At 34.4% G+C, this 26,967-nt stretch overlaps 1 protein-coding gene across 3 annotated transcripts in view; it reads left to right on the top strand.

Moving 5' to 3' along the window:
• CTDSPL2 (CTD small phosphatase like 2) overlaps positions 1-26,967 on the top strand; it is an 81,311-nt gene that overhangs the window by 47,087 nt on the left and 7,257 nt on the right. For 2 of the 3 annotated variants that reach the window (XM_044231596.1, XM_044231597.1), the window contains exons 3-8: positions 2,734-2,872; positions 4,371-4,520; positions 10,339-10,554; positions 14,688-14,766; positions 15,055-15,166; positions 17,348-17,434. In XM_044231596.1, coding sequence (XP_044087531.1) covers positions 2,734-2,872; positions 4,371-4,520; positions 10,339-10,554; positions 14,688-14,766; positions 15,055-15,166; positions 17,348-17,434 — 783 coding nt within the window. The remainder of the gene's footprint in view (positions 1-2,733; positions 2,873-4,370; positions 4,521-10,338; positions 10,555-14,687; positions 14,767-15,054; positions 15,167-17,347; positions 17,435-26,967) is intronic. The other variant, XM_044231598.1, reaches the window with a different exon arrangement.

The following is a 26,967-nucleotide window of genomic DNA, read 5'->3' as shown; positions in this document are numbered from 1 at the left end:
CTGCTTCTCCCACTCCTGCCTGCTGCTCTGCCTACTTGTGCTCTCTCTTACCTCTCTGTCAAATAAATAAGTAAAATCTTAAGCAAAAAACAATGCAGGGGAATGACAAATAGCAACCATTTGAAGAATTTTGTTGTAGTCACTGAAGTGTTATTCTGTGCTGTAAAGACACTGTTTTAACAGAGATATCAAGGGATACCTGGGTGGCTCAGTCGGTTAAGCATCTGCCTTCAGCTCAGGTCATGATCTGGAGCCCTGGGATTTAGGTTCTTTGCTCAGCGGGGAGCCTGCTTCTCACTCTGTCTGCCCTGGGCGTGCTCATGCTCTCTCTCTCTCATACAAAAATAAACTTTAAAAAACAAAAACAGAGGTACCTAACGTTAGAGAAACTGAGTAAAAGTAAAATTCTGTATGATATGATATGGAATGATGTATTTTGATATTATCTTTGTTTTGCTTTGTTTTGTTTTTTAAAGATTTTATTTATTTATTTGACAGAGATCACAAGTAGGCTAAGAGGCGGACAGAGAGAGAGGGGGAAGCAGGCTCCCCACTGAGCAGAGAGCCCGATGCGGGCTTGATCCCAGGACCCTGAGATTATAACCTGAGCTGAAGGCAGAGGTTTTAACCCACTGAGCCTCCCAGGCACCCTGATATTATTATCTTTGTTTTGATCTAAGTAGGGAATTATTTTTTAGGGAAGTTTAGCTTTTTAATAATCTTTAATATCTTTTTTTTCCTTCCAAGATTTTATTTAAATTCAAGTTAGTTAACATATAGTGTAGTACTGGCTTCAGGAGTAGAATTGATCCAAATAGGCAGTTGTAATTGTAGCCATTTACAATACCAAGGTTTGTTTTAAAAATAATACACATAATATTCAACCTTTAGAAAATGTATAGCAGCATCTTATTTGCTCTGATATAAAAGCATTGGATATAAATACTCAGTACAAATAAAGAAGTTATTCCTGTTGAATAAGAATAGTGATTATATATATGGATTATATTTAATATAGATTTAAAAATCTAATCCTTACCAAAAGATATCAGGTAGTCTCATTAAAACAGCTGGAATTGGGGCACCAATTTCCTCAGTTGGTAGAGCATGGGATTCTCGATCTTGGGGTTTTAAGTTAGGGTCCCACGTTGGGTGTAGAGATTACTAAAAAACAAACAAAAAACCAAGGAGTTATATGCCAGTATGACAGTAATGTCATTCATGTGGTAGATGATTCTAGAAAACTTTTATAAATGAGAAAAGTAGATGTACAAATGAAGAAAAATCAGTATACTTTGACAGTATACTTGGCGTATAGTCCTTTAGTCAGTACTGCAAAAACAGTCTTAACTGGTGATGTCGATTTCTCCCATATAAAAGGAAATGAATAGGGAGCTTTATTAGGGAGTAGACTCTTTAGTATTAATTTGGGCAGTTAAAGAATTGAGGTTAGCATTGGGGTGTGGCATGGCAGGCCCTGTTATTTTTGGTAATATGTGATATGCCAGCAAATTCCAATGGGATTCTCTCTCTTATCCTGAGTGCTCAAGGAAACAACCACTGTTCTTTCGGACAAGTTTAAGAATAGGGGAAAATTGCTGAAAACTCAGAGGAGATTGTACAATTGAGTATTTCATTAGCACAGTTTATTTTTTTTAATTTTTTAAAAAGATATTATTTATTAGAGAGAGAGAGAGCACAAGAGGAGGGAGGGTCAGAGGGAGAAGCAGATTCCCCACCAAGCAGGGAGCCCAATGCGGGACATGATCCTGGAACTCCGGAATCATGACCTGAGCCGAAGGCAGATGCTTAACCAACTGAACCACACAGGCATCCAGCATAGATAATTAAATGGACCCAGGAGAAAGGATCTGAATTATAAGGATGTTCTAGTTATATTTGTGTATTATAAGTACATTAATAATTAACCTCTAACATTATCAGATTTTTCCTTTGTTTTTTAGCACTGTTGGATATTATGTAGTTCTATTTTGTTTCTTCAGGATGTGGAAAACAGAAATATATTACACATATATCTATTTTTTTAAAAATTGAGGTATAATTGATATACAGCATTATATTAGATTTAATGTAAAACAGAATGATTTGATATTTATATATATGTGTTGTAAGATGATCATCACAGTAAGCCTAGCTAACATCTGTCACCATAGTTAGAACTTTTTTTGGTGATGAGAACTTTTACAGTTTATTCTCTTAGCAACTTTCAAACATGCAGTACTGTATTAACTATAGTTTCTATGCTGTGCATTACATTTCTATGATTTATTTATTTTAGACTTAGAATTTGTACCTTTTGAGTCCCTTCACCCATTTTGCCAGCCCTCATCACCCACCTCTGGCAACCACCTGTCTGTTCTCTGTATCTATGAGTAGAGTCTTTTTTCATTTGTTACTTAGATTCCACATAAAAGTGAGGTCATACAGTATTTTAACTATCTTCCCATAGCACATCCATGTTGTCCATCCATGTTGTCACAAGTGACAAGATTTCATTCTTTTTAATGGCTGCATAATACTCGTGTGTGTGTGTGTGTGTACACATCCCTTATATTCCTTATCCATTCATCAACAGATAAATACTTAAATTGTTTCTATTGGCTGTTGTAAATAATGCTGCAATGAACATGAGGCTACATATCATATTTTATAAGTATAATCTAAAGGCAGAATGCCTATGCTCAATGCATGTTTTTTTCCTCATATCTTAAGGAAGAGAGAGAAAATCCTTCGAAACGGAGTAGGATTGAACGTGATATAGATAATAATTTGATCACATCAACACCAAGAGCAGGAGAAAAGCCTAACAAACAGATATCTCGAGTAAGACGGAAAAGTCAAGTAAATGGAGGTTTGTTAATATTTAGATATTGTTCTATTAGGTATAAGCAGAGATCTTACCTGTCATATTTATTTTCTGTTCTTAAAAATTGACTCTAGAGTTTTCCCCTTATTTTTGTAATCTTTGTATTAAGTATCAGCATGAAATAAAATAAAAATTCATCTATCTAGTATAAATCTATTTTGATGAGTTAAAATAAATAAAGGCAGAGCAGCAAGTTTTATGCTATTTATCAGAAAAATGTATATGGAGCATTTTTGACCTCTAATAAATTCAGTTAACGGAGTTAATGTGTCAAACTTAATGTATTGAAATACGTATAAAGAATTTATTTCTGGATCATGGAATTTCATAGCTCAGAGGGGACTTGTATCACTTGGGGCAGTGGTTCTTAACTAGGGTTGGTTTTGTCCCCAGGGGACATTTATTAATATCTGGAGACCTTTTTGGTTGTCACAGTTTGTTGGGAGGTTACTACTCAGATCTAACAGGTAGAGGTTAGGGATGCTGCTAAACATCCTGTCCTATGCACAGGACATCCTCCTTCAGTAAAGAATTATCCAGGCCCAAAATCAGTAGTGCTGCTCTTGATAAACCTTGTCATAGGTCAGTATCTTATAATATTGCTGGGAAGCTCCTCAAAGTGAAAAAGGAGAAGGAAGGACAAGCAGAGAAAGCTATAAAAAACAACACTTTAGAGTGTGGATTACTGCTTTTTAACCATTGCTGGTTTAAACACCACAACAAGAATAATTCCTTACATCTTTCCCCTCAATTCAGTGTTGTATCTCTATTGTTAAAATTAGGGAAAAAGAAACAAAAGACCTATTTCAAAGAAGGAAAGAATGTGGTAGATACCAGGTAAAGTTGCAGAAGGTCAAGGATGGTTAATCAAAACACATTTGTTTGAATTTATTTTTATTGTATATTTTCCAAAAATCCATTAAGTTTTTTTTATTCATAAGAAACTGAAAAACCAAAAGACAAAAAAACCTGTTCTTAACCACTCTGAAGTGATGCCTGGGTATGCATAAGTAATAGACACTGCTGTACACAGTCTTCTACTTCAGTAGATCTGTGTTGCCTCTACTTATTTAGCCGTTATTTGTTATTAATAGATTGGTTTTGTGAAATAGGCAGCCTCCCAAAATGTAAATAAGGACAGGATCTTACATTTATGTTTTTGATTAACTTGCTTTACTTACAAAGAATTTATTTCATTTTCTGTAACTGTGGATTTTGAAGCCTTTCATTCTACATACTTATAGATGTCAGCATGCTTTGTAGCAGTTATAAAACATTATAAATACACTTGTTATAAAAATAATTTGATTTATAACTTATTTACCTCAGGATATTTTTAAGTAATCAGCTTTCTTAACATTAAATGTTAATCAGTTTTTATGAAATATTTTGAGGCAAAAAATTATTTTCATAGTGAATTGTTTAAAACATTCCTTAAAGTCATGTTTTCTAGATTGCAACCTTTTTCTTGTTTCTTTCTTAGAAGCTGGTAGTTATGAAATGACAAATCAACATGTAAAACAAAATGGAAAATTAGAAGATAATCCTTCCTCTGGCAGTCCTCCAAGGACTACATTGTTGGGGACCATATTTTCTCCTGTCTTCAACTTTTTTTCACCAGCAAATAAAAATGGTAAGTATAGGGGCGTCTGGGTGGCTCAGTCATTAAGCGTCTGCCCTTCGGCTCAGGTCATGGTCCTAGGGCCCTGGGATTGACCTACAACTGCTCCCTGCTCGGCGGGAGGCCTGCTTCTCCCTCTCCCACTCCCCCTGCTGGTGTTCCCTCTCTTGCTGTGTCTCTCTCTGTCAAATAAATAAATAAAATCTTTTTAAAAAAATGGTAAGTATAAGCTATATTACCCATAATTTGGGTCTAAAAAATTAATAGTTTTCCTAGTTTTTTAAAAGATCTGTTTGATTTTACTGGCATATTTTGTCAGCATCTTAGGTTTGTTTTCAGCCTCATTAAAAATACACAGCTCCTGAAGAAAAAAAAAATACACAGCTTCTTAAACACCATTTTTTTGTGTGTGACTGAGATAAATTTAAATTGGTCATGTTTAATTCTGTTGAAGTATTTCACTACCTGAAAAGCCAAATGCTAAACTTTGGGCTGGAGGAAAAGTAAGTAATTTAATTTCTTTTATGTTGGAAAGATTTCTGTAATCCTTATTGTGTACCAGGAGAGAATCCAGAAATATTCTCAATATTCTAGATTAATAAAGTAGAATTTGTTAACTATTTTAAGTGAACTGAAACTAGGTGATTTTCTGTAACACTTTTTTTTTTTTTATCATTTGTAACACATTTTGTCATTCATCATTTATCATCAAAGACCCACTAGGGATCTTTAATTTGGATAATTAGTAACTACTCTAATGCAAATGAATTGAATGTTTTCATTATACAATGCCTTTGCCAAAGAATGAAACTTGGATTGTTTCCCAACATACATATATTTTTTTAAGATTTTATTTATTAGAGAGAGCATGCACGCGGGCCCTAGAATAGGGAGAGAAAGGGAGAGAATCTGAGAAGGGAGCGAAAGGGAGAGAGCCGACTGCATGCTGCTGAGTATAGAACTCAGTGTGGGGCTCAGTCCTGCAACCCTGAGATCATGACCCAAGCTGAAACCAAGAGTTGGCTGCCCTGTAGACTGAGCTACCCAGGTTGTCCTGCCCCACATATATATATATTTTTTTTTTTAAGATTTTATTTATTTATTTGACAGAAAGAGATTACAAGTAGGCAGAGAGGCAGGCAGAGAGAGAGGAGGAAGCAGGCTCCCTGCTGAGCAGAGAGCCGGATGCAGGACTCGATCCCAGGACCCTGAGATCATGACCTGAGCCGAAGGCAGCGGCTTAACCCACTGAGCCACCCAGGCGCCCCCCACATATATTTATTAAAGATTTAACTTAGTGTCCTATCTTTTTTGATTAATTCTTAATTTCATAAATGCTGATTTAGTCTCTGGATTACATGAGGGTAAGAGGTCTTTATTTTTACATCTACCTAGTTGTTTGATATAGCATGGGGCACACGGAAAATAGCTGTTAAGTGTTTGTTGCCTGATTATTTAAATTCTAGTCTGAATTATGTTTCTGGATAATAATATAATTTTTAAAAGACAGAGTGGTACACTATAAAATCTAATTGCTCTGGGAGCTAAAAATAGTCCATGTTGGCACATGAAAGAACTTGTAAAATCCTGTAGTAGAAATAAAACAAAAAACTACCTTTAACTTTGTTTAACCCTGTATTTTCTAGACATGTGTTACTCTAAGAACCCTTTTCTGTGGAAGATCAATTAATATCTTGTAAAACTAGTGCCCCTTAGAACATCTTTGGAAATAGCTGGTGTGGTGGAAAAAGAATGGGCATTGGAATTAGAAAGATTTGTTTTAAAATTCCAGCTCTGCCACTCTTTAACTGTGTTACCTTGGCCCAGTTCTTCAAGTGGAGCCTCTTAACCATGAGAGAGGATAATTATACTTAAGTATGGGATGGGGTGATTTGAAGATTTCAATTCATTCAGTTCAATATTTGCCATGTCCCAGCCATTGTACTACTAGTCCCTGGAGATTCAAGGATGATTAACACATGGTCCCTGCCCTCAAGGAGCTTGCTTTTTTATAAGAGGGAGACAGATGCATAAATAGGTATTATAAATGTTTATAAGTGCTTTGATAGAGGTATGGGGCAGTGGGATATTCAAAGAATGGAGTTAGTGGCATCTAACAATAGTCTTTATAGAAAAGCTGAATCTTGAAAGGTGGTAAAGGGCATTCCAGATAGAATGAGCAGCATGAGGGAAGGCATAGTGTGTTTGAGAAACAAATTAGTTTGTTACAGATGGAGCATTGGATTTGAGGAGTGCATAGAATGGGTTAAGATAGAGTTACAAATTTGGCAAATTAAAGCTAACATGGTAAGATATTTTAATTTTAATTTTATCCTTAGTGAAAGATGTTTGAAGATTTTGAACTGGTGAATAATATGAACAGATTGGTGTTTTCCAAAAAGCTCTTTGGCAGTAGTGTGTTGGCTACATTCTAAAAGGTTGTGTGTGGGGTAAACAATTAGAGTTATATAGTCCATGTGAGACTTCATGCAACCTTAATGGTGATATTAGAGAAAAGAAGGATCAGAGATACAGAATGGACACATTTTGGGCACAGATTGGAGATGAAAGAAACAAGAGATTAAGAGGACACAAGGTTATTTTTTCAAGAGCAGGAAGTTATGTTTTGGAAGACAGATAATTGAATTTTATTTGGGCCATGCTGAGTTTGAGATGCCATGAAACAGCCAAATAAAATGTCTGGTAGCCATTGTCCTTCTGGTGTGGTGTAGAGCTTAGAAATCTGGGCTTAAGCAATAGTCTATTGTATTATCAATACAATAGTCTATTGTATTGTATACCTATGGTCTTTTCATAATAAATAATAAATTTAGGGACGCCTGGGTGGCTCAGTTGGTTAAGCAGCTGCCTTCGGCTCAGGTCATGATCCCAGCGTCCTGGGATCGAGTCCCACATCGGGCTCCTTGCCCGGCAGGGAGCCTGCTTCTCCCTCTGCCTCTGCCTGCCTCTCTGTCTGCCTGTGCTCGCTCTCTCTCCCTCTCTCTCTGACAAATAAATAAATAAAATCTTTAAAAAAAAAAAAAAATAAATTTAAATAATAAATGGTCTGTATGTTTCATCGAACTAAGATCTTGGAGGAATAAGTGTTTGGATGGCAGAAGTTGATGTTTGATAGTTATAACTTTTTCTTTGAAGAAGATGATGATGACATGTGCTGAGATTCCTGGTGGCAAGGATTGAGGAGAACAGTGAAGGTTTAGAGTGTTTGCTTTTGGGTTAATTTAAAGCAGTAAGTTACATTGATTCAAGAGGGATTTCTGTAATGGATAACAGTGGAAAGACTGTCAAGACTGAGCAAGGATCCTGAAGCTACTGGTTTGAGAGTGGTTTAAGTGAGATACCATGAAATCTAACTAAATGAGAGGATGGGGAATGAGCTGTTGAGGGATTGTTTAGAATGAAAGAGACCGGCTTTTATCAAACTTGAAGATCACATATAATAGGAATATGAGATAGATAGTTAAAAGATTAGGTTAGGGGCGCCTGGGTGGCTCAGTGGATTAAGCCGCTGCCTTCAGCTCGGGTCATGATCTCAGTGTCCTGGGATCGAGCCCCGCATCGGGCTCTTTGCTTGGTGGGAGCCTGCTTCTCTCTCTCTCTCTCTCTCTGCCTGACTCTCCGCCTGCTTGTGATCTCTCTCTCTATCAAATAAATAAATAAAATCTTTAAAAAAAAAAAAAAGATCTAATCTCTTAAAAAAAAAAAACAAAAGATTAGGTTATGGTAGGAGATTGATATATTTGAACTTTAGTTTTCAGAGATGAGCCTTTGCTTAGTGTAAATGTCCAGGTTATGGTCATGATAGTTGCTTAAGAAAGCAGTATAAACGAAGAAGGAGCTAAAGAGGGTAAGACCTTTAAGAATTAGTCTTAGGTGAATCATTGATATCACGTGTAGTAACCACTAGGTGATGTTTAATAGAGCTTTGAACTGGTAGCTAGGTGTTAAATTCCTCTGATTGAGAGAGGGTGCTGGCTGCAGTTGGGATATGTCAGCAGTGGGGATAAGTGAAGAATTATATAGCTAAGTGACATCAGTCTCAAAGGAACAGGCATTTTTTTGCAAATCCAGTGGAAAACCATTGATCTGGTAGCAGCAATGGAAGTAAATGAGTTCTTATTCAGTTAGTATGTTGTGGGAAAGATGTCAGGAAAAGAGGATTTTTGGAAAGGGGTTGAAGCTGTGAGGGAGAAGGAATATGGGAGGTTGATCTTATTGAAAATGACATTTGGAGCATTCCATAAAGAAATAGAGTTGGGGGGAGCCTGGCTCAGTTGTTTAGCGTCTGCTTTCGGCTTGGGTCATGATCTCAGGGTCCTGGAATCAGGCTCCATGCTTGACGGGAAGCCTACTTCTCTCTCTCCCGCTCCCCGTGCTTGTGTCCTGTTCCCCCTGCTTGTGTTTCCTCTCTTGCTTTGTCTCTGTCAAATAAATAAATAAGATCTTTAAAAAAAAAAAAAAAAACAAGTTGGGTTTATCTCATAGTGTTAGAAGAATTGGGCAACAGGGTCATTTAGGTGGTGGTGGAGTATGATGAGGAAACTAACTTCAGTCTTTGTTATTAAGATGGAATCTTGTTAGGAAATTGTTCTTATGTCTCTGAATAAAAATGGTCCGATGATTAGGGGAACAGTTAGCTCATTCTTGGATAACTACATTTGGCTTAAAAATTACAACTGCCTACAGTGACTAGGATGTTTAGTACTGGAAGAATCAGGAGCTGTTTAATGGAAATAAATAATGGAAAAGATAATGGAAAAAATACATATATAATGCCTAGCTCATAGTAGGCATTTAATAAATGATATATGCTTTATTGAAAAGTTCTACAGTCACCAGTACTGTATTGTATACTTCAAAGTTGTAGAGAGACTAGATCTTAGATTTTCTCACCACGGAAAAATGGTTATGATATGGCAGGGTAGAGGTGTTAGCCTAAGGTTAGGTTGGTAATCATAATGCAATATATAAATGTATTAAATCAACACATACAGTTGAAAATTACACAAGGTTATATTGTCAGTTACATCTGAAAAATGTTTAAAAGTTCTAAATTATGACTGTGGTTTGACTATAAATAGGTGTTTCTTTTTTTTTTTTAAAGATTTTATTTATTTATTTGGTAGAGAGAGATCACAAGCAGGCAGAGAGGCAGGCAGAGAGAGAGAGAAGGAAGCAGGCTCCCGGCTGAGCAGAGAGCCCGATGCGGGGCTCGATCCCAGGACCCTGGGATCATGACCCGAGCCGAAGGCAGCGGCTTAACCCACTGAGCCACCCAGGCGCCCCTATAAATAGGTGTTTCTAAACTTTGAACACTCTTAAGAAAATTTAGTTCACCAATATCATTCTATTTTATAAGAGTCTTTATTCCTGATTATTTGAAATGTCTGGAAAAGACTCATTAACAGTGGTATCTTCAGCTCTATCTCTGTTGCATTTAATTTTTCCAAATATTTGAGTTTACTTTTCATTATTTAATTTCACTTTTATTAAAATATATTTCACCTACGTTATGTAAATTTAAGGGTAAACAAGTTGATTTGATACATTTATATATTGTAATATGATTGCCTTGTAACAGTAATTAGTACCTCTATCACATTACATAATTACCTTTTCTTTTTAGTGGTTAGAACAATTAGGTTTGAGGATTATGATACAATATTTGTCTATATTCACTCTACAGTGCATGAAGTCTCTAGGGCTTAGGTTGACTTGCTGTAAGTTTGTACCCTTGAAAACATCTATGCCTTTTTTTTTAAATGAGTTTTTAAATGATGGTTGTGAGCATACTGAATCTTGATTATAGGAACATCAGGATCCGATTCCCCAGGACAGGCTGTGGAAGCTGAAGAGATAGTAAAACAACTTGATATGGAACAGGTGGATGAGATCACTACCAGTACTACTACGTCAACAAATGGAGCAGCTTACTCAAATCAAGCAGTTCAAGTGAGGCCATCAATAAATAATGGTTTAGAAGAAGCAGAAGAAACAGTTAATCGTGATATCCCACCCCTTACAGGTGAAGAAAATTCCTTTTCTTAATGCATCTTCATGAATAATGTATAAAAATTCAGTATTTTTTTCTGTAATAGATCAAATACATAAGTTTTTCTTTCTTGAACATAAAACGATTAAAATTGGAATTAAAACTTTCTCCCCCAAATCTGGTCATTTTGAAATTGAATTTTTTTAAAAGGTTGCTTTGAGGGATGTCTGGGTGGCTCAGTTAAGCATCTGCTTTTGGCTCAGGTCATGATCCCGGGATCCTGGGATCTAGTCCTGTTTCTGGGTCCCTGCTCAGCAGGGTACCTGTTTCTCTACCTGCTGCTACCCCTGCTTGTGCTTTCTCTCTCTCTGACAAATAAATAAAATCCTTAAACAAACAAAAAAAAGAAGGTTGTTTTGATTGAGCATCAGTCATTTTACAGTTTATTTGTACTACCTGACTACTTAGAGAATTTTAATACAAACAGCAAAACATACACTCTTGATATAATTGTACCAGTCTCAGACCTGAAGTTCCCACCTGCAGGCAATCGTATACCTTCAGATTTGTTGCGTATATAGATGACATCCTCCCAAAAGAAGCTTCTTTTCCTAGATCTTTCCCTACATCCAAACTTTGCAGCCTAATTCTGGATCCTTATAAAGGCCTAACATCCTTGTTAGGAGCCTGAGCCAGTTGTCATGGAAATGTAGAACATATGAGATCAGAATTTATTACCTCTGAGGGCTGTGATATACAGATGTATAAAGCTAAAAGATGAAACTGTTCCATCATGCTTAAAAGCAGAAATAAAATTTAGGATGGTCATCTTTTCCCAGAGGAATAAGATCTCAGGGTTTTATTTTACATTTTTCTTTTTATAATGCCAGGCATTTGAGAGACCCTAGCCATTTATTGGTTCAGAAATGTAGTTTGGTGTAAGGAAGTAGAATGATGTTCTTTCCTTGAATATAAAGGGAAACTTGAAAAAATAAAAGAGAAAACATTTAAAAAATGCATACAGTTAGGAAACTTCTATATAGCACAACCCAATAATACCAATATGAAGAGAAAAGCGACATAACAGGAAAGATTTATTTTAAATTGGTCTAATAAAAGATTAATTTCTATAATGTTAAACATAATATCTATAATGTTAAATTATGTTATATTTTTAAAAAGATTTTATTTATTTATTTGATAGAAAGTACAAGCAGGAGGAGCAACAGGTAGAGGGAGAAGCAGACTCCCCACTGAGCAGGAAGCCTGATGGTGGGACTTGATCCTAGGATTCTGGGATCATGACTTGAGCCAAAGGCAGCTATATAACTGACTGAGCCACCCAGGTGCCCTATAATGTTATATTTTAAGAATAATAATGAATCTGTGGAATCAAAATGGATTATGCACATAATTCATTCTTGGGTGGATAAGATTTACAAAGGAGTCAACTCTTCACCTATCATTTTATGCTCATTCCTTCTCCAGTGTTTGGGCAAATAGACTGAAGTCCAGGCCTCTTGTTTGATGTTTGTTCATTATTTTTGTACTGCTTTATAATCCTTTGTACTTATTTTTTTCTGACAACAGCGAAAACAGAGAAGGGATTTCTATGTTAGTGGTTTCTGGGCGGGGGGGAGGGTGGGAAATGAAATTTGCTCCAGTTGTCTCATTCATTTTTCCCCTAACATTTATTGAACACCTATTTTCTGTGATGGACATTATTTATAAAGATGAATAAGATAAATGCTCCTTGACCCTGAAGAGTATATGATCTAGTTGATGAGCCAAGTAATCAAACAAATTACTGTACAGTGTGGGGAGGGATATTAGAAATAAGTGCACAAAATGATGAGGTGGCACATTGCATTTACTCTGCATCATGACAGGATAGAAGAAAAATTTTTGCTGATGTTAAAAGATGAATATGAGTGACAAAGATTATTACTATTACTTTTCTTTAACTTCAGGAACCTAGCCAAAGAGAATAAGAAGGAAGGAGATTGGCTCTGTTATTTACTTAGCTCTGTGACTTTAGTCAGCTTCTAAGATGGTTTTCTGACCTTTAGAAGGGGAACTAATTCAAGGTTTTGAAAACTATGTGGGGTGAAATAATAGTGCACTCAAATATTGCTTCCTTTCCCCCCTTTCTCTGAAGATAATAGGAATTTGAATCAGAAGTAGTTAGAAGATATATTTTATATTACCCCTTCTGCTAATGAACTGTTATTGGCATAAAGTTGTTAGATGGACAAAAATTATGCTTTACATTTATTGTCCTTCACTAAACATATACACTATGTTAACAAGGTAATACATACATAAAGAATTAATACATGATGGGGCACCTGGGTGGCTCATTCATTTAAGTGCCTGACTCTTGGTTTTGATCTCAGGGTCATGAACTAGAGCCCCATGTCAGGCTCTACACTCATTGCAGAGTCTGCTTGAGAGTCTCTCCCTTTTCTCCCCCCACCTCCCGCTGCTCTCCCCACTCATGCATGCACTCAGTCTCTCTGTCTCTCTTTCTGTAAAAGAAATAAAATCATTTAAAAAAGAATACTTGGTAATACCAAAAAGGATTTGGTTTTTGTCCTTTGACTATTATCCACCAATATTGCATTCCTATTGATAGATTATAGAAGTTTTTTTGAGTTCCCACTGTCTTAGTCCTTTTGGGCTGCAAAAACAAATTACCACAGACTAGGTGGCATATACACAGCAGAAATTTATTTCTCTGTTTAGGATACTGGGAAATCCAAGATCAGAGCACCAAGCAGATTCATTACCTGGTGAGGGCCTGCTTTCTGGTTCATAAACAGTTGTCTTCTCATGCATCCTTACATGGTAGAAAATATTTGAACTCTCTTGAGTCTCTTTTATTAGGGCAGTAGTCCCATTTATGAGAGTGGATGACCTCATGACATCCTAAAGTCTCCACCTCCAAATACCATTTTGTGGGATACAAACATTCAGTCTGTAGCATCCATCTTGAACTTTTATCTCGGAGACAGTACCTCTAACTTAAAAATCTTGTATTTTGTCCTCTCCTTGAATTTGTTATAATTATTGTCTTAGAAAATTCCCAGCATAATTTCTTTTTTTCTAAGTTTTTTGTTTATTTAAGTAATCTCTGCACCCAACATGGGGGTTGAACTTTTGACCCTAAGATCCAGAGTCACATGCTCTTCTAAGTAAGCCAGTCGGGCTCCCCTCTCGGCATTATTTCTGATGCTCTATCATTTGATGGAATTTTAACTTAAATGTAGAATGGACCATTTGTCATGGAGTATAGAATTACTTCATGATTATTTTTAGGTTGCTTGTAAATTAGGAGTAAAATAAAGCCTCTTCTAAAGCAATGGTTTCTATACAGAGCAGCATTTTTTAACTTTTTAAAAGAATTTAGACAGCACTGAGATTCCTGTAAAAATGTACATACAACATTTTTTCGTAAGTTTTCAAGGGAGTTTCTTGAACCTCTTAAGGAGTGTCAGTGTTCATAGATTTCAGGTTAAAAACTACCTCTGGCTGTAAGGTCAGCACAAATATATACTGATTGCTTGTACATGTACAGGGTAGTTTGCTAAGTGTCACTGGTTATAAGAGCCCCATGAAATATTTATGGTTATATATATAAAACACCATTCAGCTAGAAACTGAAATTTCATGGAGTGTATGTTTGTGATAATAAGTAGTAAATTTTCTCTTTGCTGTGAGGGATTTTAATTCTGCCAGCCATGATTTAGCTTGCCATTTTACCTGTAATGGCAATTTTTTCTTTTGGGTCTGGAGTTCGATTTCTTTTTTTTTTTTTTTCCAATTTATTTATTTTCAGAAAAACAGTATTCATTATTTTTTCACCACACCCAGTGCTCCATGCAAGCTGTGCCCTCTATAATACCCACCACCTGGTACCCCAACCTCCCACCCCCCCGCCACTGCAAACCCCTCAGATTGTTTTTCAGAGTCCATAGTCTCTCATGGTTCATCTTGGAGTTCGATTTCTGTGTTAATAAATTTGCTTTGCATTACTATTTTTAAGTTATTTCTTTCATTTCTTGAACCTAAAATACACAGGGCTTCAGGAAAATCATATAAAACGGTAAAAATATATACTTCATAGTGAGTAAAAGTAACATTTTGTTTTTCATTTTATTAAATAGCACCAGTAACTCCAGATAGTGGCTATTCATCAACTCATGCAGAGGCCACCTATGAAGAAGACTGGGAAGTATTTGACCCGTGAGTTTTTTTGTTTTTTTGTTTTCCTTTCCCTCTTAGAGCAGAATGAAAGACGGTGGACGGGTGGCTGAATGGTATATTGGAAAGAACATGTAACTTGTAGGTATTAATACTTTTACTGAGTTACTGAAGTACTAATATTTTCAGTTTTATTTACATTTCACAGGTTTTGGTTACTAGATTAAAAGTATATTATTTAATTAAAGATTTAAATATAAGCTGAATTTAGTAATATGTTTTATGTATATAAAATGTAGAAATGAGATTTTCTTAAAATTTGATTTGTAGGTATTATTTCATCAAACATGTTCCACCACTGACAGAAGAACAACTAAATAGGAAACCTGCTCTTCCATTGAAAACAAGAAGCACACCAGAATTCTCCCTAGTTTTAGACCTGGTAAGTATATTATATGTACTGGTAGAGAAAATAAAGGAGTTAAATTTCTTTTTTAAAACACTAGCCCAAAATACCTGGAAGGATAAAAGTGAATGTGAATAATCTTAAACATTTACAAAACATGTTGTGGATGTTGTGAAATGTTTTTCTTTGAAGCATAGTCTAATGCCAGGGTCCTCAATTTGGTTGTCATCAGATACTCTTTGAAAATAAATTAGGCTTTCATTTTTGAAATTAGTTCTTTCCCCCGTATTTCTGAGACCCTTGTGATTTAAAAAAAAAAAAAATTCCAGATAAATCCTACTTCAATTCATGCCTAGATTTCGTCTTTTTTCAGGTGGGGGTTGGGGGCGGTATCAGGATTATGTTTTTTTGAAAAACCAAATATTATCTGGGTCCCAATGAATGGACCTTATGCAAGATTATAGCCCTTTTTCTCTTCTTATTTTTGTGCTTTATCTAATACCAATGACTTTATTAATAGACTCCTAAAAACATGAGCTCTTAATGCTAATAAAACCTTTAATATGCTCTCTTGGTATGTTAAAAATTTATGTTTTAGGGTACCAGAAGAGTTTTGAGAACTGAACACCTACCTGTTACATAATATTGGGAAGCATGTTATTATTTAGCCTTTGTTACTGGTATCCTATAATTGGAAATGTGGTTTATTTCTCATAAAATTTTTTTCTTGAGGAAAAGTTTATTATTTGAAATTTTAACTAGCATGTATATTTCTTTTTTGAGAGTTTAGCACCTTACCCTTTGTCTAGCCAAAGAGACGTAAGAGAGCTTTCCACAGGTCCTAAGTATTAGGTATTTATTAGAGGATAAGTAGCAAGAAAAAATTTTGAAACTGATTATGAGTAGTGTAGATTTGATGTGCAAGTTAGTAAAGGAACTGAAAAAAGAGCTTTTGCTATATTTTTGTGTTAGGAGTTGATGTGGTCATGATAGCAAGCTTGACCATATAATTTTTAATCCAGTGTGAAGGTAAATGGAAAAGATAGGACTTGGCTGAGCATAAATGAGTAATTTTATAAAAGTAAATGAAGAAGGATCAAAATTTAGATAATCTATAGATGAAGAAGTAGTAGAATTAGTTATGATTCAGTTGAGGGAAAGCGGATACCTTTTTTTAAGATGCTAAGACAATACCTTGAAATGTATATAGACTGATATGCTATTAAAAGAAAATGAGGCATATCTAGAGTATTTTTTGCTCTTTGCCTCCCCAGAGTTAACTTTAGGTTAAAAGAAACACTCCAGCTAATAAGATGTGGAATCACAAGGTATGAACATTTGTGTTTCATTTTAATTCATTGTAAATGCATTGGAAAATTTTGGGGGTAGTCATTGGCAGTTTTTTTTTCCCAAAAAAAGTGTCTTCTCACTTAACTACAAATAGAACTGTTTTTTAATCATTATTTAAGAAATATAAATATTGGCACATATCTTAGATGGAATGATCCTCACCTTCTTATCCTCTTAATAGCAAACAGGGTTTGATAATCAAAAATGACAAGTCTTCATTGACTGCTAATTTAGTTAAATAATGTTTATGTCTGAAACATATTCAGCAGATACTGAGGCATCCATTTTATAATATAAAAATCTTTATAAAAGGTTAAAGGATAAGGAGCTATGTGAATAGAATATATGTACTTTTAAATATAATTAGATTCTAAACTTCCATTGGCTAATTGTTAAATAAAAGGAGTATATATTTATTTTACTTAACAGAAAGTTGGCAGCTACAGAATTCAGAACACTGGTTCTCAAACTTGAGCATGCATCGGGATCACCTCAAGGGCTTATTAAGTAAAGATTGCTGAGCTCCTCTTTATCCCCCTCTGAGTTTTTGAATTATCACAAGTGGAGCTGGAAGATTTGCATTTATAACTAGTTAGAATATTGCATTTCTAACTAGTTATTTATTTGCATTTCATTGCAGATGATGCTGATACTACTTGCTGGTCCAGGGACCATACCTGAGAACAAGTGGCTTAGAAAATTCTATCCCAAATTGCTATGCCACACATAGGAATGTATGATAAATAGAAATTCCACATATGAATGAGTACTTTCATAAATGTGTTTGGTGGTCATGGGTACATGAAATTATCATTTGAAATTTCTTTAAATATCTTGGTTCACTTGGTATGTGCTTTTTATTTTAAGGATGAAACACTAGTACACTGTAGTCTAAATGAGCTAGAAGATGCAGCACTTACTTTTCCAGTCCTTTTCCAAGATGTCATTTATCAGGTAATTAAAAACAATTTATAAATTGATTTGGCCTGTTAGACAATGTTCTGAACCAAGAAATCTTTTGTAATTTTGTGTGTGTAAAGTTCAGTGTGTTTTTTCCTAATTGATTTCATCAATATATTACTGATTTATTAACACAGAGTAGTATCATGCTAAATAATTACATAAGACATTAAAGTTACCCAAAAATGTCAACTTTTTAAACCAGTGATCTCTGCTAGTTTCATAATCTGTTTGCCAGCAGGTGGAGGCAGGAGCACTGACAATCATAGATCCCCAAGAAGAACTTTCCAGGTTAACACCTGGTGTTTTGTTTTTTGTGTGTGTGGTTTTTTTTTCCCCCCCAAAAATCCAGTTAGTATAAAAATTCATTCCTTGTTGGTCATTTTTATTTCCTTTTGTAGTATTATCATCTGTAGATTGTAGTTTGGTATATCTACTTTATATTAATCCTAGAATTCCAGGACATTCTTCCAGTTACTGCTTTAAAAAATCTGGCTAAAATCATTTCTACCTCATCTGTGTTGGTGGATAGGTAACCATGCAAAATGCAAATATTATTTACATTTCACTGAATTATGTGTGTTGGCCATAGTTTTTTCTTTACGTGTGAGATTTTCCTGTCATAAAATTTCAATTTATTTATATGACTACACTTTGAAAATTGCAAAGTGCCTTTCTGTGGTGGTGGTGGTGGTGGTGGTTACTTAATTAAAGCATTACCTTTATACACACCAGTTGTTGAAGGGTTGGGAAAGGGTCAAAAAGTTTGTTCTTTGTCAAGAGGAAGCCAACCCAAGGATTAAATAAAGCTGCAGAACATTTACTGTGTGGATGATGGAAAGGAGCTCGTGGTTGTTTGTGTTCTTAATAGGCAGTTAGAATATGGGTGTAGTTTTCTTGGCACATGATAGTTCCTGTCTTTTGGGAATCAAAAAATTTCAGAGTTAAATAGAAGTTTGTGGTTCGGGATCTGCTTTACCTACTTTATCTTGTAATGTCATAAGAGAATTTATTTTAGCAATTATTGTTAGTTCTGGTTTAACCTAGATAGGCATTTCAGGCATGCTAATATTTGAGCACTATATTCATTTCCCTTCTGTGGAAGCTTGTTTTAGTTCTGGCTTTTGATTACTGAATGAGCAAAATATACATAAAAATAAAGGATTTTAAGATTTTTGTATTTCTTTTTAACTAGGTATTATTTGGCTTAATGTAATCTTTTTTCTTAATAAGACATTTTCTGCCAAATGGATTGTTCTTGCTTAGTCCACATCTAGGACAGGAGTCTTGTGGCAAATATAAATAGTTCAGTAATACCTCAGTTCTCTCTTTTTAGCTTGATAACTTCGTTTTTTGTTCAGGCTCTGAATTTGGAAAGGAAAGTTGTTATTTGCAACATATTAAATAATTATTTTTGGATGACTTCTTAAGCTTTCAGATTTGAAATTTGTTTCTTGCAGACAGTTTTGGTTTGTTTATATCATTTTTAGTAGTGAAATAAGAAACTTGGCAAGTAGATGAGTTTGATTCTTCCCTGTCATGAGCATTTCTTTTTATTGTGACCATACAGTTGAATTTTTCTTGCTGCTTCCACCATTTCTGCCTTCTCTCTCTTTTTTTTTTAATAAAGTTCTTATGATTTCTATGTTGATCAGGATAGTTGTCTTATTTTGAAGAAAAGTCTTCTAGCAGTACATAAACTAATACTTGTAAACACCATCCATGTACTGCATCTACCTCTGGAATTCAAAGAACTCTTTTTCTTACATATTCTGAATTACACTTTCTGAAACTGAAAAATAAATATTCTAGCCTAAATTAGGAGCAGTGAGCAGGAAGTTTGAATCTTATAAGTTGCAGAGATGATTGCATTTTATTATTATGATTTATTAGCTATTCAATTGTGTACAGAGTTTAGTCTCCCTTCAGTAAATTTTTGAGGATGTCCATAGTTAATATTCGTTATAATCCCTTGGATTTCTGGTTTTGGCATAGCCATTCTGTCTGCTTTTTTAAAAAATAACTGAAGAAATCTTGGGTTAGGGTTCCCCTAGTTTTCAGACCAGCAAGCTCCCTTTAAACAGGGAATGATGTCTTTTAAACTTTCAGTGGTGTTGTCTCCATCTACTGGCAAAGAAGAAATATACACAAGGGTCTGAGATGATCTAAGAGATTTTGGAGAAACCACATTATTAGGTAAGATGTAACTTACATATTTAACCACTGCAATATAATGTGGCCCACTTAAAGGTAGAAACCTGTAAAATACTGTATATACTCTTAAAAAATAATTTATTGAGATGAATTCACAACATAAAATAAACCATTTTTAAGTGAACAGTTCCATGGCATTTATCTATATACTCTTGAATATATCAGTTCCATAGCATTTACATAGCATAGTATATACTCTTAAAAATAAACTGGTAATGTTAAGGTAGGATCAAATTCTTCATCTGAATCAGCACCAAGTAAAGTATCCTCTTGGGACTTATTTTACTTTGGGTTTCTTTTTATGGTAAGTTTGTTATGGTTGGCCTATATCTAATTTTAATTCTACTTGTTTTTCTTTCTTTCAAAACAACTTAAGTGTAATTTTTTTTAATTTACTTAAGTGTAAATTGTTTTACGTATGCTTTAATAATCATCTATGTTAGGGGTTGGCAAACTTTTTCCTGAAAAGGGACAGTTCTTAGTATTTTAGGTTCTGCAGTCTCTGTTCTAAATACTTTTTCTGCCATTGTAGCATGAAACTAGTCATAGACAGTAAGTACATAATCAGATAAGCGTGGCGTGTCCCAGTAAAACTTCATTTTCAAAAGGAAGTGACGGTTTGTATTTGACCCACAAGCCATAGTTTGGTGACCCTTGGTCTAATAATTATGAGAGTATATACAGTAAATTTACGTACTCAAATTCTAAGTGGGAGTAAGTAATCAAATCTTCATCAGCATTCTTAATATTGTATAGAGAAATTAAAAACTAGATCCACTATAATCTGGTTGTGGGCTTTCTTAGTTTTTTTCCAGGTGAAAGTTTAAGGAAAATTTAAGGTGATCCCTACTCATATTTAAAGATTGCCTGCCTTAATGGTATATACTCTCTTTTTGATTGATAAGTAGGACTCAACTTACTTAATCCAGTTCTCAGAATTTTTGAGCAGGTCGATTATTCAAGCCTCAGTTTACTACATTGAGTGTATTTGAACTCCATTTCTCCGGGGGATAAGAAATCCTAAAAGATAAAACTCAGAATTTGATATATGTTACTGCTGACACTATATGGATAGACACATTGTGGTTTGGAGGGAAATAAGTCATTCGAAAGAACTGAGTTTTTAAAGTGAGGATATGGCACTCATAAAGCAAAAGTATATGGATTTTTGTTTGAATGGGTCTTTTTCCCCCATTTAAATTGGTTGTTTTTCCATAAATTATTTTACAGAAGTTAGTTATTGGGAAAATGTATTATTCATAGAATGGTGCAAATGCATTTGATATCTGGAAAAACAAGTGCATGGTCATTTCCAGTGCACATATTTAATCTTTATATTTAGCTTATATTGACACATTGTCAGGAAATCCATCTCGTGGTGTTACTCAGTTAAGAGGTCTCCACTGTATTTAGTTTCTGTTCCTGCAGATCCACCAATTCAAGACTCTAGGTCATCTCACTCCCTCTTCCATCCAGAAGATGACTTCTATCCACAAGCAGGACTGAATCAAAAGACAGATTTTTCACTTAGCTCTTGAGCTGAACCACCTCCTCAATGACCTTCCTCTATCTCCATCAAGAACTGGAGCTCAGTTTTTTGAAGATGTAATAGAGCTACTCAGCCCAAACGTGGCTAATTGAAGACAAAAAGAAGATGCCTCATATGTTTCACCACAGTGCAGCCAAACGTAACTGTGCTGTCCAACTCCTCATTCTGTAAAGTATGGCAGGGGCATCTGATTTTTGACTCTGTTCACCAATAAGACTTTAGCCAGTCAGTGGCTTTCTGAAGATCAGTAAAATCATCAAACTTTGGGTCAGCTGTCCAGAAATCAGATTGTGGTAAGCACTCAAGGAGAGATAGGTTCCGTAGGGAGCTACTTGCTAAAGGGTGCTTTGTTTTATTAGTAGAGGTTGCTTGTATGGGAAAAGTTGGTGGGAGAGGTGGGTGGGAAATCCATGTTTAGCGAAGCTCCACCTCTTCCCCATTACTGTAGTTTGTTTTCTGGCAACCTTATAGCATAGAGTAATTTTCACAAGATCTCAAATATTTTGTACTACAGAACAAGAGGAATAGAGGGTCAGTGGCTTCTTTCTCCTCTTTATAGTCTTTCGTAGAAAAGTCAGCATTATTTTTGCTTCATGAAGAAAAAGCAATCATGTAAACGAAGAATTTTGTAGTAAATATCTAATCAAGTTTTTCCTTCTCTCAGGCTCTGACTTAAATTGAATATTAAGCAAGAGGCATTTTATTTTGAACTACACAAAGCATAATTTTTGTTGTACAAAAGTAGTATGTATAATTGTGCCCTAAATAAAACATTTGGGGTTGTGGACACTTAGTTTGGAGGATTAAAATAACAGTATTTTGATAATTAGTTGCAGGTTAATATTAAAAAGTAATTTTAAAGAAACTTTCCTTATTAGTAAGTATAGTTAGTCATTGGTACTAATTTTTTCATTGTAATTATTCATTACTGATTTTTAAGGTTAAAAAGAGAGCTGAAACCTACAGTTATCAACTTCTCAAAGATGATAAAATGTATTTCATGAGGAATTCTTTGTATTCTTTGTAAATGTATCTTAAAATTAGAGGCAGTTTATTTTAAAAATGCATGGAAAATTCTTATTCAACAGCTGAAAACGTTCTGCTAACGGGAGAGGAGACAGTTGATTGCTAAGCATATTGTTTAGACAGTTTAGAATTTGTTTTTAAAGGCAGCATTTTTGTTTTACTAAAATGACCTTTTTTTGCTTTTAAAATGATTAAATTTCATGTAAATATAAACACAGCAATAGTTTATATATATATACACATACAAATAAACAGTGTGTGTATATATATATGTAAATATATACACATAAAAATATATATGTATGTATGTAATGGCCAGTTTTTACTTGAAAATTTTGCTTCATTGGCAGTTTATCTGTATGAATACCATAAGCTTCACTTTATCCCATATAGACTTTATAGGAAAATCCCTTTTCTGATTTATTCCTATTTTGTATAATGTTTTGAACAATCTTTTAGTTAGGGGTTTTGTTTTTACTATTTTTTATTTTGATGTTTTAGTATTTACCTATTCATTTCCGGATTGATCTGCCTACAATTACTTTCCCCAGCAATCTACTTCTTGTTGGAACTGTGTTAAGCAAAGGATGACTATAATGTCACCCAGTGGGTTATGAATTTGAGGTCTCCACAGGGCCTGCCTGAGCAACCCTCTTTACAGAAGGTTTTATCTCTAGGCTCTAGTATTGATGCGAAGAAAATGTTCACGAAGTTAAATAGTTAAGCTATCAATTGATGCAATTCACGATTTAAAAGTATAGGTTGCTGCTGTACAGCTTTCTCTTTTGAGTTGAGGTTATCCAGTTCTGCCCCATAGAATCATACTCATTCCAGCTATTCTCCTAGTGACTGATTACTTTTAAATAATAGGGTGGATAGTAACAGTAGTTGTTGGCAGTCTCAGTGTGCCAGGCACTCTTCTAGGTACTTTACATGTATTAGCTTATTTAACCCTCACAACAACCCTATGAGGTAGGTACCGTTACTTTACCCACTTTAAGAGACTGAGGTGTATAGAAGGGTTAACAACTTGGCAGAGTCAACTTTTACACCTACTAATGTTTAGATTTTTCAGTTGTTATTATTCAGTTATTTTCAGTTATTTGTTATTTGTAGCATCTCATTCTTCACATTCCCCAGCTTTATTGGTTTTCTACTGCTTTAAAGTCTTATTGCTGATTATAAAAATAGTATTTACCAATCATCTTTTTATTTAAAGGTGCCATACTCTTACGTCGGTGAGCCCCACTGAATTAACTCTTTTGTTTTGTTTTGTTTTAAACCTATACCAGTATAGAGCTTGGGGTCATGAGTTTGAGTCCCATGTTCGGCATGAAATTAAAATAATTTCAAAAACTTTATCAGTATAGCAATAAATTCAAAGGATGTCGTGGAAAAATTTTTAATAAGATATTTCTTTTTAAATATGGTAAGGTTGTATTATCTTTCCTTACAGCCATTTAGAAATATTTTTCCTTGGGCATCTGGGTGGCTCAGTCAGTTAAGTGTCTGCTTAAGCTTCCGACTCTTGGTTTTGGCTCAGGTCATGATCTCAGGGTCTGGGATCCAGCCCCACACCAGGCTTTGTGCTCCATGCAGAGTCTGCTTGAGATTCTGTCCCTCTCTTTCTTCCCCATCCCCTGCTCGAGCTCTCTCTCTAAAATAAACTTTTTTTTTTTTAAAGACATATTTTTCCTTAAAAGATTTACATGTAAGAATTTTTTTTTCTTCACTTGCCCACAAAGGCATGGCTGCTTTGGATGTTTTCTTCTTCTCCCTCTTCTCCTCTTTCTTCTTCTTTTTTTGGTCATGCTGTTAAAGTTATCTATGAAATTAGATAAGGTTTGGTAAACTAATAGAAATTACTCAGTTTATATAGATTGACATCACATACTTAGTCATGAATATGACTGTCATAAAATATTTCTAATCAATTTATAATTAGATTGTTATTTTGGTGACCGCTTTTATTATATCTGGTTTTGTTTACCATTTATGGCCTGGCTAGAGTATGTATGTACACAATTATAGGATGTTCTCACTGTCTTCATACCAAAGAAAGTACAGGTTGTCAGGTATTATTCATATGAAGGAATGTTGAAGTACTGTTAAAGTAATGTTTTGTTATATATATTCATTACTTTTCTATATAAAATTTAAATTTTAGTAAAATCAGTCCATAACAGATTATATATAAGATTAGGTCCTTTATCACTATTTTGCAGATATTATTCTAGTAGATTTTATTTTTAAAGTTTTGTATTTTGAACATATTCATAAATCCATATCTTTGCATAGTAGTGAGTCCTATTCAAGATGTATCTTTGGGTACAGTATTTTTATATCATTGTTTCTTTGTAGCATTCTGCATTATTTTTAAACTTTTGGCTTTTTCAAAAGATATGTTCAATGGTGGGAAGATTAAAAGTTTGTCAAGAGTTACAAGTTTGAAGAAGAATGGTTAGTGAAATACCATTTCACTACTAGGAAGTAGGCCCCTAAGGACAGGAATCTTTATGATGAGAAGGTTAGGAGAAGATAAATGTAGTTAAGAATATCTGTGGAATAGATTTGGAAGCTTTCTGTAATGCCTCTGTGCATTTGTGTATTTCTGTATCTCTGTGACCTCACAGGATAAGTAATTGTTGTCTCTTTGTATTATACATATCTTAAATTGTTTTCTGTTTCCTACTAGATAGTACTTAGTGTTTGACTTTTACATATTTTTTGCTTTAATATATCCATCCAAATGACTTAGACCCTGCTGGCCTTGTGTCTCAATTTCTGTTTTTCTTTCTGAGATTTTGCCTTTGCAGTACAAAGCAGAACTTCCACCCCTGCTCAGATAATGTTCTATCTTTCTATATTCTTCTTTTTCACTAACCACCTTAGTTTTGTGTATACATTTTAATACTGAAATACCTTCCTGTTTAAATGGTGAATCTGTTTTGAGGATAGGAACTTCTATAGCTAACAATTAATTCTATTCTCATGTAAGGAAACAGTCTAGCAATATATTCCCCATCTTTAGGGCCACATCTTCCCCTATAAACAAGTACATTTTGAGAGTGATGTCAAATTTTAAGATGTATTTTTATATTAAGAATGGTCAAAGTAGTATAGTATATAGTAGCATACATTCTATGTATAATGAAATAATAGTTTTGACTTAATCTGGAAGTCATGTATAAGAAATTAAAAAAGTCACCTTTGTATGGTGCTCCACTTCCTCTGCTTGGATAATATCATTTACATAGAAGTATTCCTCTAAAATAAAATGGAAGTGTGTTAGGGTTCAGAGGAAACAAATCCCAAATTACAGAGACCTTACTTAGTTTATAGTATGGAGCAAGTGATAACAGAGATACTGAGAACAAAAATGCAAAAATAAAGTATTTTGGTAATTAGGACTAATGGTTCATAGTTTATCATCCTTGAGGTCATTGGAAAAAAGTATTGACTAAATTGATTTTTTTTCCTTAATCATCACAAATCTGTTTTTGAAAAGACACATAGTTAATAAAAAATGTTATTTCCAGTTAAGACAGTAATATATCTGAAATCTGTCAGTTACCTGGGTTGGCCACAAAGAATACCAAATGTTTTTAGGATGAAAAATCTTAAAATTAATTAGAAGAGCAGCTCTAGTTAAATTTCTTGTGCCTCATCCTAAATGATAGTGATTGGATACCAAGGATTTGGTTGTTTTTATTTGCTCTAGGGGTAGGGGTATATGGCTTTACTTTGTTTTGATTAGTCAAGAGATTGAAATAAAATGCCTAATAGGGATTCAAAGCAAGTATACTTTATCATTCTAGCCTAGAGGTAGGGGTAGTGATATTCTTAGCATATTAATAATTGTTCAGAATTTGTTTTCTACAAATGATTAGTTTTTGAGGAAACTCAGTTGTCCTTATGTAGTTATATAGGCTTGCTTCTCTTTCTCTGTTTTGTCTATATTGCTTAACTTTGGGTAATTCTATTTCATTTACTCAACAATTTTTGTTTTTGTTTTAAATCAAGTATTTACTGTATATTTGACATTGTCTTCCTCCCAGAGGGCCCTGGATATAAAGATTGATAGTACGATGGTCACTACTTCCTAGAAACCTTTGCTTGATTTCCCTGTTCTTCTCCAAAACATTCCCAAAACGAAATTTTTATTATTTTTGTGTGGATGTCTATTAATGACAATTAAATTTCATGAAGCCTAGATTTTGAATTTGTAGTTACTAGTGGGTTTTTTTTTTTTAATTTGAATCCAGTGAATCTGGTGCATACATCTTCTATAAATATTTGTTATTCATGGTGTTTGAAGTTAATAATCACTGTTGAGTATAAAGTATAAAATTGTCTTTATAAAATTTTGTCACAAAATGAGTATAATTTAAAATCTTCTGTAAATCCATTTTAGTGGTTGCTCTTGGCTTAGAATTCTGTGCTTTTTGAATTCTGGAGTGTATTACAAGAGCTACATTAAATGTAGGCAAGAAACAGACAAACATAAATAAGAAAGGGCAGTTCTTTGGGTACTATAGTTTTTCCTGATATTGCCAGTAAGTTTTGATAACTGGTATTAGACTGTTATATTTTCAGTCTCAAGTAGCCTGGTAGTGCTAATTTAGATGCCACGTCTAAATCAGTAAATGTAGAAAAAGACTGAATTCTGAAAAATTCCAGTTATTTAAACCCACCAATCCAGACATCTCTTTCTTGAACATTATTTATCTTTATAGAG

The sequence above is a fragment of the Neovison vison genome, chromosome 13 (genome assembly GCF_020171115.1).
Source record: "Neovison vison isolate M4711 chromosome 13, ASM_NN_V1, whole genome shotgun sequence".
NCBI classification, from domain to species: domain Eukaryota; kingdom Metazoa; phylum Chordata; class Mammalia; order Carnivora; family Mustelidae; genus Neogale; species Neogale vison.
Note: the sequence above shows the minus strand (reverse complement) of the source record. Positions and strands in the feature narration are given on the sequence as shown.